This window comes from Stegostoma tigrinum, chromosome 4 (genome assembly GCF_030684315.1).
Source record: "Stegostoma tigrinum isolate sSteTig4 chromosome 4, sSteTig4.hap1, whole genome shotgun sequence".
In the NCBI taxonomy this organism is placed as follows: domain Eukaryota; kingdom Metazoa; phylum Chordata; class Chondrichthyes; order Orectolobiformes; family Stegostomatidae; genus Stegostoma; species Stegostoma tigrinum.
This window is the reverse complement of record NC_081357.1, coordinates 43,617,126-43,632,125: the sequence shown is the minus strand read 5'-3', so window position 1 is coordinate 43,632,125 and position 15,000 is coordinate 43,617,126. Positions and strand designations below refer to the sequence as shown.

General features: G+C 40.9%; 1 protein-coding gene across 5 annotated transcripts in view; it reads right to left on the bottom strand.

Moving 5' to 3' along the window:
• Positions 1-7,251: 7,251 nt before the first annotated feature.
• myb (v-myb avian myeloblastosis viral oncogene homolog) overlaps positions 7,252-15,000 on the bottom strand; it is a 35,751-nt gene continuing 28,002 nt past the window's right edge. For 4 of the 5 annotated variants that reach the window (XM_048531923.2, XM_048531926.2, XM_048531922.2 and 1 more), the window contains 2 exons: positions 11,408-11,524; positions 7,252-8,577 (listed from right to left, as the gene is read on the bottom strand). In XM_048531923.2, the coding sequence (XP_048387880.1) occupies positions 8,464-8,577; positions 11,408-11,524 (231 nt within the window). In that variant the 3' untranslated portion in view covers positions 7,252-8,463. Of the gene's footprint in view, positions 8,578-8,887; positions 8,968-11,407; positions 11,525-15,000 lie in introns of all 5 variants that reach the window. The other variant, XM_048531924.1, reaches the window with a different exon arrangement.

Genomic DNA, 15,000 nt, shown 5'->3' with positions numbered 1-15,000 from the left:
CAATGGCAGTATTAGTGAATCCCCCACAATCAACATCCTGTCAGTTATCATTGTCCAGGAATTGAACTGGACTGGCTCTATAAGCACTGTGATTATCTTGTGGTGCAATGGCAGTGTTGCTATCTCTGGGCCAGAAAGTCTAGGTTCATTGCCCACTGCTCGGTATAGCTAGGCGGGTTGATTGAAATACCTATAAGCACTATGACTAGAAGAGCAAGTCAAAGGCTAGGAATCCTGCAGCAAGCAACTCACTTCCAAACTCTCCAAACCCTGTCCACATTCTATAAGTCAGGAATGTGATGGAATACTCCCCATGCCTGAATGGATGCAGCTTCAACACTCAAGAAGCTTGACACCATCCAGGACAAAGAAGCCCGCTTGACTGGTATCATATCCACAAAACATTTACCACTACCAATGCCCAGTTACAATAGTGAGTCCTATCTATAAGATGCACTACAGAATTTCACCAAGGGTCCTTAGACAGCACCTTCCAAACTCACAAGCTCCCTACCAAATAGCAGAAAAGAGTAGCAGATGCATGGGAAACAGAATACCACCTGCAAGTTCCCTTCTAAGCCACTCACCATCCTGCCTTGGGAAATATATCACTTATCCTTCAGTATCCTAATGACATTATGGGTGTACCTACACCAAATGGACAGCACCAATTCAAAAAGACAGTTCACTACTGCCTTCTCAACAATATTCGGACACATATCCAGTGACATCCACATCACACAAATATATACAAAAAGAATAAATTTATACAAATGTGATGCTTATCACATGTGCCACCAAAGTGCCCTCAAAAGGACTTTCTATTTCTTTCCTTCCATGGTGTCCTGGTGTTGTCCAAGGATCATAGCTGGGGTGGAGTGAGCCTGCTCAGAAATGGAACCCATTGACCATGTAAGTTTGGTCATGAAACCCTGGGGGCATTTTTGTCTGGATGGCTCAGAGATGCTGTGAGTCTTCTTGCCAGACAAGTGGACACTCCTCAGCTTGAACAGTCAAAGGTTCAAGGGAGGCACAGAGTGTGGAGGGGCACCACTGGAGTGTTAGATTTCTGAGTGGCCTCCTGATATTGCCCTATCTTTGCATGAGGAAGGGGGCACCTGGACAGAGTGCCAGCTTCCCTGTACACCTATCGCATTGTGTTGAGTTCTGAACACCAATGGCTGAGGTGAAGGGTTGCTGGTGTATGTGTCTCTCCAGTAAACTCTGAAGGTGCTCGACAGGCTCTTGATGGAGGCAGCCAGACACTCACAAGGGGAAGAAGGAATAGCAGCCAATGGTTCGAGGTGTTATGTGCCTTATTGTGAGTGTTGCAACGGAATGCAAAATGTACTTTCTCGGTAGGCAGGGCAAGGTAGCCTCAGCATCCTTGCAGGTGCGGCCAAAGTCCTCATTCAACAATGCCGGGAGTTACTGTTTGTTAAGTAGCACTACCTCCCCACTACCCCCTAATGGTTAGCAATCTAAATTCCATGACTGGCCATGCGACCATCCCACACTGGACTGACTCCACAAAACAGACACATTTACCACAGCCCACCTACAACAGATTGATCTCTCACTCTGATTGACTCACATGCTTGCATTTGAGCTCGAAGACAGACTGTGGCTGAATCCCCAGACTGCAAGAACATGGACTAATGTAGGCCTGGGCACCTGACTGATCATAGCTTTTCCCAGATTGCAACTAGACCAGCCTCTTGACTGACTGTGACAGTATCCCCAAATGAATGGAAATCCACTTTCACTTTAGAAAGCACTCATTCCCTTTGACTTTCACACATTGCCCTTTTTCTCATTCACCTCTAGTATTTTTGCTGGAAAAGCAGGCATTACGCAGCATAGTGCTGACGCCGTGTAGTATCAATGTAGTGATTTGTTCTCTTCCTCTCTGACTGATACATTTAGTCGTCAGTGATCCTCATCGCCACAAGCTGTCTGCCTTGCCTGCATAAACAAACAGCCTAAACTATAAAGAAGCCCTGATGTTGTTGCATAACTGTGCTGAGACCAAGCACAATGATATTGTGAGGCTGGTGCTTTATTAATGCTGGGGTCGGGAAATGAAGGATCCAGGAAGTATATGTGCATTCATTATGAAAATATCTCGTCAAGAATTAGCAGTGCCACATAAATAAAAGGTAGATGATTGGCACAACTATTCCACAAGCTGCAATGTATACTGACCAGTCACCAGATATAGTCACCAGTCACCACCTATACACCTGTATTCCTCATGCAGATGGCCTCAAGGCCTTCCACTTCTTCCTGTCCCACAGGCCCGACCAGTCCCCCTTCACCGACACCCTCATCCGCCTAGCCGAACTCGTCCTCACCCTCAACAACTTCTCTTTCGATTCCTCCCACTTCCTACAGACAAAGGGGGTGGCCATGGGTATGCGCATAGGCCCAAGGTATGCCTGTCTCTGTAGGTTATGTGGAACAGTCCGTCTTCCACACCTACACAGGCCCCAAACCCCACCTCTTCCTCTGTTACATTGATGACTGTATCAGCGCTGCCTCGTGCTCCCCAGAGGAGCTCGAACAGTTCATCCACTTTACCAACACCTTCCACCCCAACCTCAAGTTCACCTGGGCCATCTCCAACACATCCCTTACCTTCCTGGACCTCTCAGTCTCCATCTCAGGTAACCAGCTAGAAATTGATATCCATTTCAAGCCCACTGACTCCCACAGCTACCTAGAATACACCTCCTCCCACCCACCCTCCTGCAACATTTCCATCCCCTATTCCCAATTCCTCCACCTCCGCCGCATCTGCTCCCAGGATGAGGCATTCCACTCCCACACATCCCAGATGTCCACGTTCTTCAAGGACCGCAACTTCTCCCCACAGTGATCGAGAACGCCCTTGACCGCATCTCCTGCATTTCCCGCAACACATCCCTCAGACCCCGCACCCGCCACAACCGCCCCCAGAGGATCCCCCTCATTCTCACATACCACCCCACCAACCTCCGGATACAACGTATCATCCTCCAACGCTTTCGCCATCTATAATCCGACCCCACCACCCAAGCTATTTTTCCATCCCCACCCTTGTCTGCCTTCCGGAGAGACCACTCTCTCCGTGACTCCCTTTTCCGCTCCACACTCCCCTCCAAAACCACCACACACGGCAACTTCCCCTGCAACTGCAGGAAGTGCTACACTTGCCCCCACACCTCCTACCTCACCCCCATCCCAGGCCCCAAGATGACCTTCCATATTAAGCAGATGTTCACCTGCACATCTGCCCAAGTGGTATATTGTATCCATTGCACACGGTGTGGCTCCCTCTACATTGGGGAAACCAAGTGGAGGCTTGGGGGCCGCTTTGCAGAACACCTCAGCTCGGTTCGCAACAAACAACTGCACCTCCCAGCCGCGAACCATTTCAACTCCCCCTCCCATTCCTCAGACGACATGTCCATCATGGGCCTCCTGCAGTGTCACAATGATGCCACCCGAAGGTTGCAGGAACAGCAACTCATATTCTGCTTGGGAACCCTGCAGCCCAATGGTATCAATGTGGACTTCACAAGCTTCAAAATCTCCCCTTCCCCCACCGCATCCCAAAACCAGCCCAGTTCGTCCCCTCCCCCCACTGCATCACAAAACCAGCCCAGCTCGTCCCCTCCCCGCACTGCATCCCAAAACCAGCCCAGCCTGTCTCTGCCTCCCTAACCTGTTCTTCCTCTCACCCATCCCTTCCTCCCACCTCAAGCCGCACCTCCATTTCCTACCTACCACCTCATCCCACCTCATTGACCTGTCCATCTTCCCTGAACTGACCTATCCCCTCCCTACCTCCTCACCTATACTCTCCTCTCTACCTATCTTGTTTTCTCTCCATCTTTGGTCCGCCTCCCCCTCTTTCCTTATTTATTCCAGTTCCCTCTCCCCATCCTCCTCTCTGATGAAGGGTCTAGGCCCGAAACATCAGCTTTTGTGCTCCTGAGATGCTGTTTGGCCTGCTGTGGTCATCCAGCTCCACACTTTGTTATCTAGTCACCAGATAGTCACTCAGTTTTCCTGTCAAGCTTTTGTGCCATTGAGTGAGTTTCTTGATTATGAAGTTGAAGAGTGAAAATGTGGCAATAATATGGCAAATTGAATCATTAATAAGATGCAAATGCATGGCAAGATACTGAACTCAGCCACTAAGAACAGGATGCTTCTCTGGCCATGTTCCTTCTTGAAGAAATGTGCAGCTGAATTAATACATTTAAACCATCTTTATAACTGGTATTATTCAGCAGATGTTAAATCAGGTTATTCTGGACAAAACTGTGGCATGAATTTGGCTTTGGAATAGTCTATCACTGGAAAATATGGAAAACCTGACTGAAACCTGCTAATGTACTGGAAAATCGAATTAATGCTGTTACCACCCTGTTCCTACCAATACACAAGAAATCCAGAAAGGACAGATTGCAGTGTAATAAAGGTCTTAGCTCAAATGCATGAGGATTTAAGCAACTTTTTGTTTTCAATGTCAAGAATTTCATCTTTGGACTCTTGCCTTATCAGTTCATCATTTACACTAGACAGGAAGATTCTGCCCTTAATCTCAATTTGTTGTATAGTTAGCCCTTCTAAAACTGTAGATCACAAAGCCCCTGAGATCACAGAAACAGCAGGTAAGGCCACAAGCTCCCCATCTCAGAGCTCACATCCCAAGCTGTTATCAAGGCCAGTGGCATCCAGTCTTTCATGTCTCTTTCAGAATTAGGATGAAGTCATAATGATTTACAACATAGGAAATGGCTCTTCAAACCATTGCATATCCACCAGCGAAAAACAACCATTTTATTATTTAAGATAATTGCTTGGGTGGTGGGGTCGGATTGTAGATGGCGGAAGTGTTGGAGGATGATATGTTGTATCATCACTGATGCCATTTTATTATTTAATCCCATTTTCCAGTATTTGGCCCATAGCCTTGTATGCCTTGCACTGCAAGTGCACATCTAAATGCTTCTTAAATATTACGAGCGTTTCTGCTTTTACTACCCTTACAGTGAGCTTCCATCACTGAGCGAAAAAGTTCCTCACATCTCCTCTAAACCTTTTGCCCTGTAAATATATGTCCCCAGTCATTGATCCCTCTATCAAGAAGAAATTTCTTCTTGTCAATCCTACCTATGCCCCTCGTAATTTTATTCATCTCAAATCCCATCCCCACAATTTCCTCTTCTTTAAGGAAGACCCATCTCTCTTCATAACTGAAACACTCCAATCCAAGCAATGTCCTGGTAAATCTGCACCTGTTCCAGTGCCATCATATCCATTCGTCATCTGTATGGCTGACTTAAGACTCCCCAAGCAGGTGCTCTACCCCCAGCTGTGAAATGGCTGGTGAATCCCAGGTAGACTGAGGAAGTGCTTCAGCGGTACCCCCAAGGCTTCACTGTTAAAGTGCAGCATTCCCACAGACATTTGCGAAACACTGGCCCAAAGCCAACCAAAGTACAGTAGGTACATCCAGGAAGGCATTGAACACCTCAAGACTTGCTGCTGGAAAAAGCGGAAGCCAGGCAAAAACACACATCAATGCCCCATCCACCCATTCCTGTGACCACCTTCTGCCCTGAGTGTAACAGAGGCTGCAATAACCATATCAGTCCAAACAGCCACCTACAGACTCACCAAGTGGGAGATTCATCTTTGTCCACAAGAAACTGCCAATAAATGAATGAATCACACCCTCCTATAATATAGATTCCAGAACAGCACAATATTCAAAATATGGCCTAACCAACATTTTATTCAGTTCCGGCATAATCACCCTGTTCTAAAATTCTATGCTTCAAATATTAGACATAACTATACCACATGCCTTCTTAAACACTTTATTCACCAGTTGTGATAGCTTCAGGGACTGGTGTACATGCACATCAGTGTCCCTCTGATTTTCGATGCTTCCCAGGTTCTTGTTTATTGTGTAATCCCCTGCCTTCTTTGTTCTGCCCAATATCTGATTTATCCAATTGAATTCCATTTGCCACTAATCAGCTCGTCTATATCCTGCTATAATCCCATGCTATCCTATTTACTATCTCACCAGTATCATATCATATATGGACTTATTGATCAACCCTCCTACATTCAAATCCAAATATTTCAATAAACCACAAACACTAAGGGCCCCAACACTAACCTCTACGGAACTCTTCTGAACAAATGTCCAGTCAGAAAAAACACCCTCAACTATCACCCTCTGCATACTGCCAACTGTGGATCCAATTTGCCAAATTTCCTCAGATTCCACAGACTCTTCCCTTTGTTATCAGTCTGCCATACAAGGCCTTATCAAAAGCCTTGCTGAAATCCACACAGACTACATCAAAAGCATTGTCCTCATCCACACCCAACCACCTCTTTGGAAAATGTAATCAAGTTGGTCAGACATGACTTCCTCTTAACAAAACCATGCTTACTGTACTTGATTAGCCCTATTTAGCCAAATATAGATTCTGCCCCTCATAATTACTTCCAATAGGTTTCCCACCACTGAGGTTAGACTGACTGGCCTGTAGTTTCCTGGTTTACCCCTTGCTCCCTTCTTGAATAATTGTCCTCTAGGCCTCTGGCACCTCCTTTTGCCAGAGAGAAATTAAAAGTTTTGGCAAGAGCCCCTGCTATTTCTTCCTTTGCCTTACTCAACAACCTGAAATATATTTCATCCAGCCCTGGGAGATTTATCAGTTTTTAAGCCTGCCAGAGGCGAGTGATAGACCTAGCAGCAGTTTACAAGGCTTTAGATATATTGTGCAGGCCACAAACTGGTTAAGAAGCTTTTGGTACTATGCTTACAGTGTGGTTTCAGTTGCAATCTTTATGAAGAACAGGATGCTTCTATGGCCATGTTCCTTCTTGAAGAAATGTGCAGCTGAATTAATACATTTAAACCATCTTTATAACTGGTATTATTCAGCAGATGTTAAATCAGGTTATTCTGGACAAAACTGTGGCATGAATTTGGCTTTGGAATAGTCTATCACTGGAAAATATGGAAAACCTGACTGAAACCTGCTAATGTACTGGAAAATCGAATTAATGCTGTTACCACCCTGTTCCTACCAATACACAAGAAATCCAGAAAGGACAGATTGCAGTGTAATAAAGGTCTTAGCTCAAATTACAGCACATACAACTTAGAAGCTTCTACAAACTTAAAATAATTATTAAAATAAAATTAAACAAACTTTTTAAGTAGAAAAACACACTTTTATTTTCTGTACATGGCAGTGGCTATACAATGGTAGTCAAAATACTGGTGCAGATAATTTGCACCAAGCTGATATTAAGGTAGTACGTTTTGAAAATCACCTATTTTAGTTTTAAAATCAAGTGTTAGGTGTATATATACCAGAAGAGTTGGACATGGCAATAGAACAAAGGCAAGACTTCTTGCAGAAGTTGTTCAATGCATTGAAAAACATTTGGGCCAGAGTGCCTTGAGTTAAATATGAAATGAATGGGACAAAAGAAATAAAAAAAAATTAGTGAATGTATCAGTGTTCTCCCAAAATACAAAAAGGTGCATCATATCCATTTTGTCACAATAAGACAAAACATTTCACTTCCCAAAAGTTTGTATTTGTAAATGCTAGGTTTAAAAAAATACTAGCTACCAGTGCATTGTTGATCAACTAACACCATTTTCTCTGATAACTCTACTGCCCATTTCATGCAGCATGTCGACATGCTAAAGTCTTTAGCAGCACAACACATTATCCATTTGGCATTTACAAAATTAACTTACTGGATAAAATATACATGTTTCATACATAAAACTTTGTTTTTACATACAGTATCAGTATTATTCAAGCTACACACAAAAACACACATGCACATATATATTATACATGTACGTACATTGTAGTATAATATATATGGCACAAAACAAGGCCCAAAAAAAATCAAACAAAAACAGTACTTCAAACCTATCAATTTTACATCTTCAAAAGCTTGATTTTTTTCATCTAATTTGGTTTGTAGTAATGCTATACCTCTATTTTGTCAACAGTGCATTTCATTTAATTTATTAACTTACATATTTAAATTACATCAAAGTACTTCCAAGAACTAATTGCTTTTCTGCCACCCAATACAAAAGGAATACTGATATGTTACAGTCTGCTGCCTACAACTGAAAATATTTATTTGTTTTATTTTTAAATAGAAGGAATCATTTTTGTAACTTCAAGCATCTTTTACTGTAGATAATTGTGCTACTTGTCTTTTTAGCTGGTGAAACACAACCCTTCTAGTCTGACAAACAACAGAAATGTGCTTAGTGAAGAATGAAATTTGTGCCATTGAATTATTGTCATAAAACATTACTCTACATCCATTGATGGGAAGTTCACAAGAAGAAATGAGGATTGTGACTCAACAATGTGTTTCAATACTTCTTAATGCTTAGTTGGAAAAAAATTACATAACTAATGTTCTAGTAGAAAAGGTGTTCATGTATTTGCGTGCTTGCTCAGTTACAATAAGTTGGTCTTCTGTTTTTCCACATGCCACAGCCTCCCAGGTATTAGAAAACTGCAAGAAAAGAGACATGAAGTTACACCTCTGCTTGAAAGTAAATAATTCAATCCTCTGTTTAAAACCTACAGCCTAACAGCATATACAGGATTTATCCCACTGTAATCGTCTTATTTTTCATTTAAGTGACGAGCCTTACTAATTCTGTAAGAAGGTATATTGTGGCGAGTAATGTCAACCTCAAAGTAGTTACTTCATTTCTTCCACTATAACAATTTATATTTAGCAAAAAGGAAGGAAAACTATAAACACATTTAAATAAGAAGAACAATTAAATATCTAATCATTCCTATTATGAATCTCTTACTGGCTTTATGGAGTGCTGGAACAGAGTTTCAGCTAACCAGGGTTCCAGGTCCAGTGACTTCCCAAATCCAGCTGGGATACCTGAAAATATATTACACGAGTCCAGCTGCCAGTTTTTCACATTCAAGTACAGAATGTACACAATAATTACCCCACCATCAGCCTTCCCAACCCAGAAAACATCAACAATTGGAACTTGATATGACTAATTGCTTTGAATGATGAAATAATTTGTCTGTACATATTTTAACTTTTAAATTCAGTATCATCCACCTGCCCTTAAAGGGGACCAATGTAATATTCATGCGTAAGCTGGATAAGATTGCGTTGTGTGCACTTATAACTCAAATATTAATTTAATTGAGTACTCTGTCAATGCTTTCCTGTTTACATGGTAGGCGAAAGCTTAGTTAATGCACATGGTGAAAAAAACGGACTGACGACAAATTAGTAGCCATTTTATGTCATGCACAAGTTTATTTTCCATTAAAGTTGATGCTGATTTGCTACCAGCCCAATGAGCATTACTGGTGTAGACAATTTCACATCAACAGAAATCTAGACTTTTCAAAACTTCATCTTTAATATAGACACTTTATTAAAGCAATTAGTAGTGTATGGCATCCCAAGAAAATACAAGTAAAAATTCTAATTAGAAAGTGAATAAATAATCTTAAAGACCAAAGGTGTGGAGTTAAAGGTCATTTCTCACTATTTCAGATGAGGTTCCATGATTTAATTAATATTTTGTTTCAGATATACAAATTTTTATCAGTTTTGCAGTAAGTTACAGCAAATTTATGTTTTAAAACACTGAGTAAATTAAAGTAAAAAAGAGAGTTGAACCTATTTTTTAAAATGTGCCAAGCAATGACTGAAGGGAATTCAGAGATATACTCACCATTTGAAACTAAATTACTACCACAGATATTCCCCATGATTTTTCATCCATTAAAATTATGACTTTAGATAATGAGGTGTGAAAAACTACCCAGAAGAAGCATATTTACATAAGATTACCTCTTATGACTACATAAGGCTAGATTTTGATTGAGTTAATAGTATAATGGCTGGGGGCGTTTATGTAAAATCACAAGATTATGGGTTTGAATCCAGTCCAGAAACACAAGATTTTCGTCAAATTTGGTCTCATTTCAGGGTCCAAGAACTACAGTCCCACATTTCAGTATTCTAACAATTGGAAATGATGAAATATTTTAAGCATTCAGATTTGTTATTTCAGCATAAAGGAACTTAATGTATGTAATTCCTTAACTGCAAGGATTTGTTCCTCCATAGTTAAATTGCTTACTTTAATATGTATACCAGCAACACAAAAAAAGCCAAAATGTATATTTAATTCTTGCATTTTTAATTCTAAAAGGTATTCCATTATTTTCCAAAAACATGAAATTAAACAGGTTAAAAAGAAAATATTGCCTCAATGCAGCATATTCGAAGAGGGGCTAACATCCTTCCTGGTGAACTTCAGTGATTTGTAAAATATTACGTTTTTACACTGCAAAAATTAAAAATTTGACCACTTTAATAATAAACTGGAGCCACTACACTGAGCAAAAAATGAATGGCTACCGGTATGTAAGAATAAACACTTTAGATTCTAAACTGATCGTAAATTCAAAATATCTAATGTTGATTCATGGAAATGCTTTAGTGCATGTAAACTTTATAAACTTAGGAAGGATAAATCTTTACTTTGCACTGCTTGTGAAACATTCATACTGCAGACATAATTGTTTATTTCCTTTCACATCAAATGTGAGAAGGGAGCGAATAACATTCAACAACTGAATTAAAAATTATACAGTCATAGAGTCATACAGCATGGGAACAGGCGCTTCAGTTCAACTCGTCTATGCTGATAAAGTTTCCCAAATTAAACTACTACCATTTGCCTGCATTTGGTCTATATCCCTCTAAACCTTTCCCATTCGCAACCGTCCAAGTGTCTCTCAGACGTTGTAACTGTACCTGCATCTACCACTTCTTCTGGATATTTGTTCTACATACGAACCACCCTGTGTGTCAAAAGGTTGCCCTCAGGCCTCTTTTAAATCTTTCTCCTCTCACCTTAAAATTATGCCTTCTAGTTTTAAACTGCTCAGCCATTGGGAAAAGATCTTTGTGATTCACCTTATCTATACCCCTCGTAATTTTATAAATCTCTAAATGGTCACCCCTTAACCTCCTTCGCTCAAATGAAGCAATTCCCAGCTTATCCAGCTCTCCTGAGAACTCACACCCTAAAGTGACATTCAACTTCTGCATATAACAAAATGCAGTGTGTCTGTTGTGTACATGTCCACTAAATTCAAGGTAAGGAAAGCCTGGTAAGGTGTATTATGGGTAGATTATCTATTGAATTCAATTTGTTCCCTCTGCCCAAGTTGAGCTTCACACTCAATATTACCCATTAGACAAGAACTCTAAAAAAAAAGCCATAAATTTGCAAAGCTCAGTTATGTAGCTTAACCACTGATTCATAATATTTTATACATACCTGCAAAGAACTGCCCATTTGCTTGCTCATTTGTGCTGCAAATGCCTTGTTAAGAAGGTCATCAGTCTTCTCTGATACAGGCATCATTAATACAGAACTTGTCAGGATATTTTGCATCTAGGATGAAGTATGTAATCAAAATCAATTTCCATTTATATTTTAACATTCTTTTAAAATGAATATGCTTCCCTTTCCACTAACTTCCTTAGATACGTCCTATCAACTCCTGTGGTTTTTGCTAGCCATCCTGCTCCCAGGTATATGTTTACAACAGGATATTCATGAAAGGTATTTAAGGTAATGCTGACCTTCCTGTCTATGACAAAAAGTCTGCTATTTGATTGGAAACAAAAAGGAAAAGCATATTGAAGATCAATGTACAAAACAATATATTGCCCTCATACCTGTTGGTTATTTCAAATAAAAATCACACCACAACACAGTTCCTTTTTGAAATCTATTTATCCAGCGAGGAGGGCAAAAAGCAAAAATTAAAATTCTTCAACTCAATATCTTCTAATTTGGATTTTAAGTTGCTCTTGGCTGTTGCCAGGGTGAGTACAATATGTGAGTAATAACATGAATTTCCTTCATCGAGACATTACCAATCAAACATTCCTACACAATAAGTTGGGAGATCAGTAAAGTGGAAAAATTAGAATTTGCAATCATCGTTCTACAGTTATGCATAATGTTCTTCCTATAACAAGACCTTTCAAAAGTAAAACCAGCTTTATTAATAGTAATCCATTAGCAAAATGAAATCAATTCAGGAAACTAAAATTATTTAAGAGGCTGAGACACAAACAAGAGGATGATTGAGGGAAGTGTAATATCCAATAGGATGCCTACCCATCTGCCCTAGACATCTGTGAAATATTAACAGAATCTGGTGCTGCATTGAGCAGCTTGCCCACCCTCTGACTTATTGAGACAATTTCAGGGGGTCATATGTCCTTTGCTGTTACGTTACTCACAACAGGGATGCAGACTAAGCTGCTTAGAAATGTGTTGGCAAGGGGAGTGGCAATCATTGCAGTCCCTTGAGAATTCAACAAAATGGGAAAATGGAAGTCTGCATTTCATTACACTACTGGTATTGGTATTCATTCATCTTCCTCAAGGTATCTGCCTAAGAAAATTCCTCATTTTAACTCCCCCAATCATCTGAACCTGGCATTCTACCGCCTCAGAGACCTCTGATCCTGGATTAACCTTGACATTTCAGTGTGGTGGGACTGGCTGCAGCCACAGCAGTGGCCAGTGCTTCCAACTGCAGCTGCTAGACATACAGAGCTCCTAGAAAATTCAATGTCCTGGATAGGCAACTCTCCACGACAGGATTAGGGAGGTGGGACAAATGAAGCCTCATTTTAAATGCCGCTCCCAGTTTTAAATTGCTGGAGGACAACTATCTGGTTTGCCGGCAGGCTCTCATACCCAACAATTTAGCTGGGAAGACACAACTGCAGTGCTCTGTAAAATCCAGTCCAGAAAGACAGGGAAATAGTAGATGTATTAGGGGAGCTTTATACTCAACCAATCAAGTAAGACATTTAGAGGGCAAGATTCAAGGAGAAATCATGATGCATGATTACCTATTCTGGTTGGTAAGGTGCAGGTAGCATGCCAACTTTATGAGGATACTCCTTTAATTGATTCACAGCATCTCAATGCTGAAAATGTTGCATACTCACTAAGGGAAGGTTGTACTGTTGAAGGTACCATATTTCAAATGAGATGTTAAAATAAAGCGTTGTCCATCTCTCAAGTAAAAAAGGTAAACCTCATGGTCCTGTCAATATTTATTCCCCAATTAACATCACAGAAATATACTAACTGGTCATTATCATATTGTTCTGTATAGGAATTTGCGATGTGCAACTTGATTGCTTGTTTTCTACAACACAAGAGTATTTCAAAAATACTTAATTGGTCATAAAGCACTTTGAAGTATCTTGCGGTTGTGAAAAGTGTTAAATAAATGCAAGTCTTTCTTTCTTTTCCATCCAGGAAGTGGAAAATACAGGAGAGATTGTTTTTCTGGAGGAGATCAGGAGGTCTTTCAGGCATACATCAAATGGAATGGGAACAGTTAGGCATGGAAGTCATTTCAGTGGCAGAAAGTTTGATGATCAGTTGGTTGGTTCGCCAAGCCGTCTGTTTTTTTGCGCAAACGTTTTGTCTCCTTCTAGGTGTCATCGTCAATGCTGTGTAGCCTCCACTGAAGCGCTGTTCTGTCCTGCTCTGAACTTATACTGTCTGGACTGTATGGTGGGCAGTGTTTCCAGTTTTGTACTGTAGTGGTATGTAGATGCAGTCTATTTCAATATGTTTGTTAATTGCGTCAGTGGTTCAAAACCAGGCCTCCAGGAATTCTCCGACTTGTCTTTGTCTCGCTTATCCTAGTACTATCCTACATACTGTCCATTGTCCTATGTAGGAGAGATGGGCAGGAAACTTGTCACCAGGATACATGAACACCAACTTGCAGCAAAACAACACGACCAATTCTTCCTCGTTTCAATATACATGACATCAGATGACATCAATTTGACTGGGAAAAGTTACAGAACAACAGCACTTCAATGGAGGCTATGCAGCACTGATGATGTCGCTGAGAAGGGAGCGAACAAAAACCAGTCAGCTTGGTGAACCAACCAACAACTCCAACTGCAACCCGAGCTACAGATCTTTGTTAAAACATTAACATTTAATGATCTCTCAAGGGTGACCATGGTGTGTGAAATCACTCACATTACCATCAGTCTCACACAATACTACACATCTGACAAGGCCCCAATAATATTTGACAATAATAATATTTGCCTAAAATCCATATACTACAATCCACCCTCACATATTTAATATTGCTGCCAAATTCAGACTCGTTTTCCAGATTCCACACACATCCTGATAGTTGAAACAAGCACATCATCTAAACAGCTTGCACATGCTCACCAATTTTCTACGCTCTATCTTCAAGCCAAGGACACAAAACAGGAGTCTGCGAGGAACAGACAGACCCCCATTTTCTGTGTCCTTTGGAGGAGGTGCGCTGCAACGTTTTAGTAGACACTGAGATGACAGCTACCAATATTGCTGAGAACATCAAGGAAGATAGTATATTTCTGCGTCCAGTCACTTTCTGAAATTCCACCTCCCCTCATCCTCTTATCTGGCATTAAGTACAAGTTGGAAATGGTGTGACCACAGGCATCTTGTCTCCAACACACGGTCTATCTCTCACTCTAACCTTCTTTTCCAAACTTGATGCTTTCAGATATCCAATATATGACTGAACGAGTGCAGCTCCACCAACACAAAAAGCTTGACACCATCCACGACAAAAGACCCACCTGACTGGCACTAAGTCCATTACTATGCTTAGTAGCAGTAGTGAGTACCATCTGCAGAATGCATTGCAGAAATTCATCAAGGCTTGGACCACAGTTTTCAAAACCATGACTGTTGCCAGCTAGAAGGGCGAGGGCAGAATATAGATAGAATGCCATCATCGGCAGGTTCCCCTTCAAGCTACCCACCATTCTGATTTGGAAATGTGTGGCCTTTACTTCAGTGAGGTTGGATCA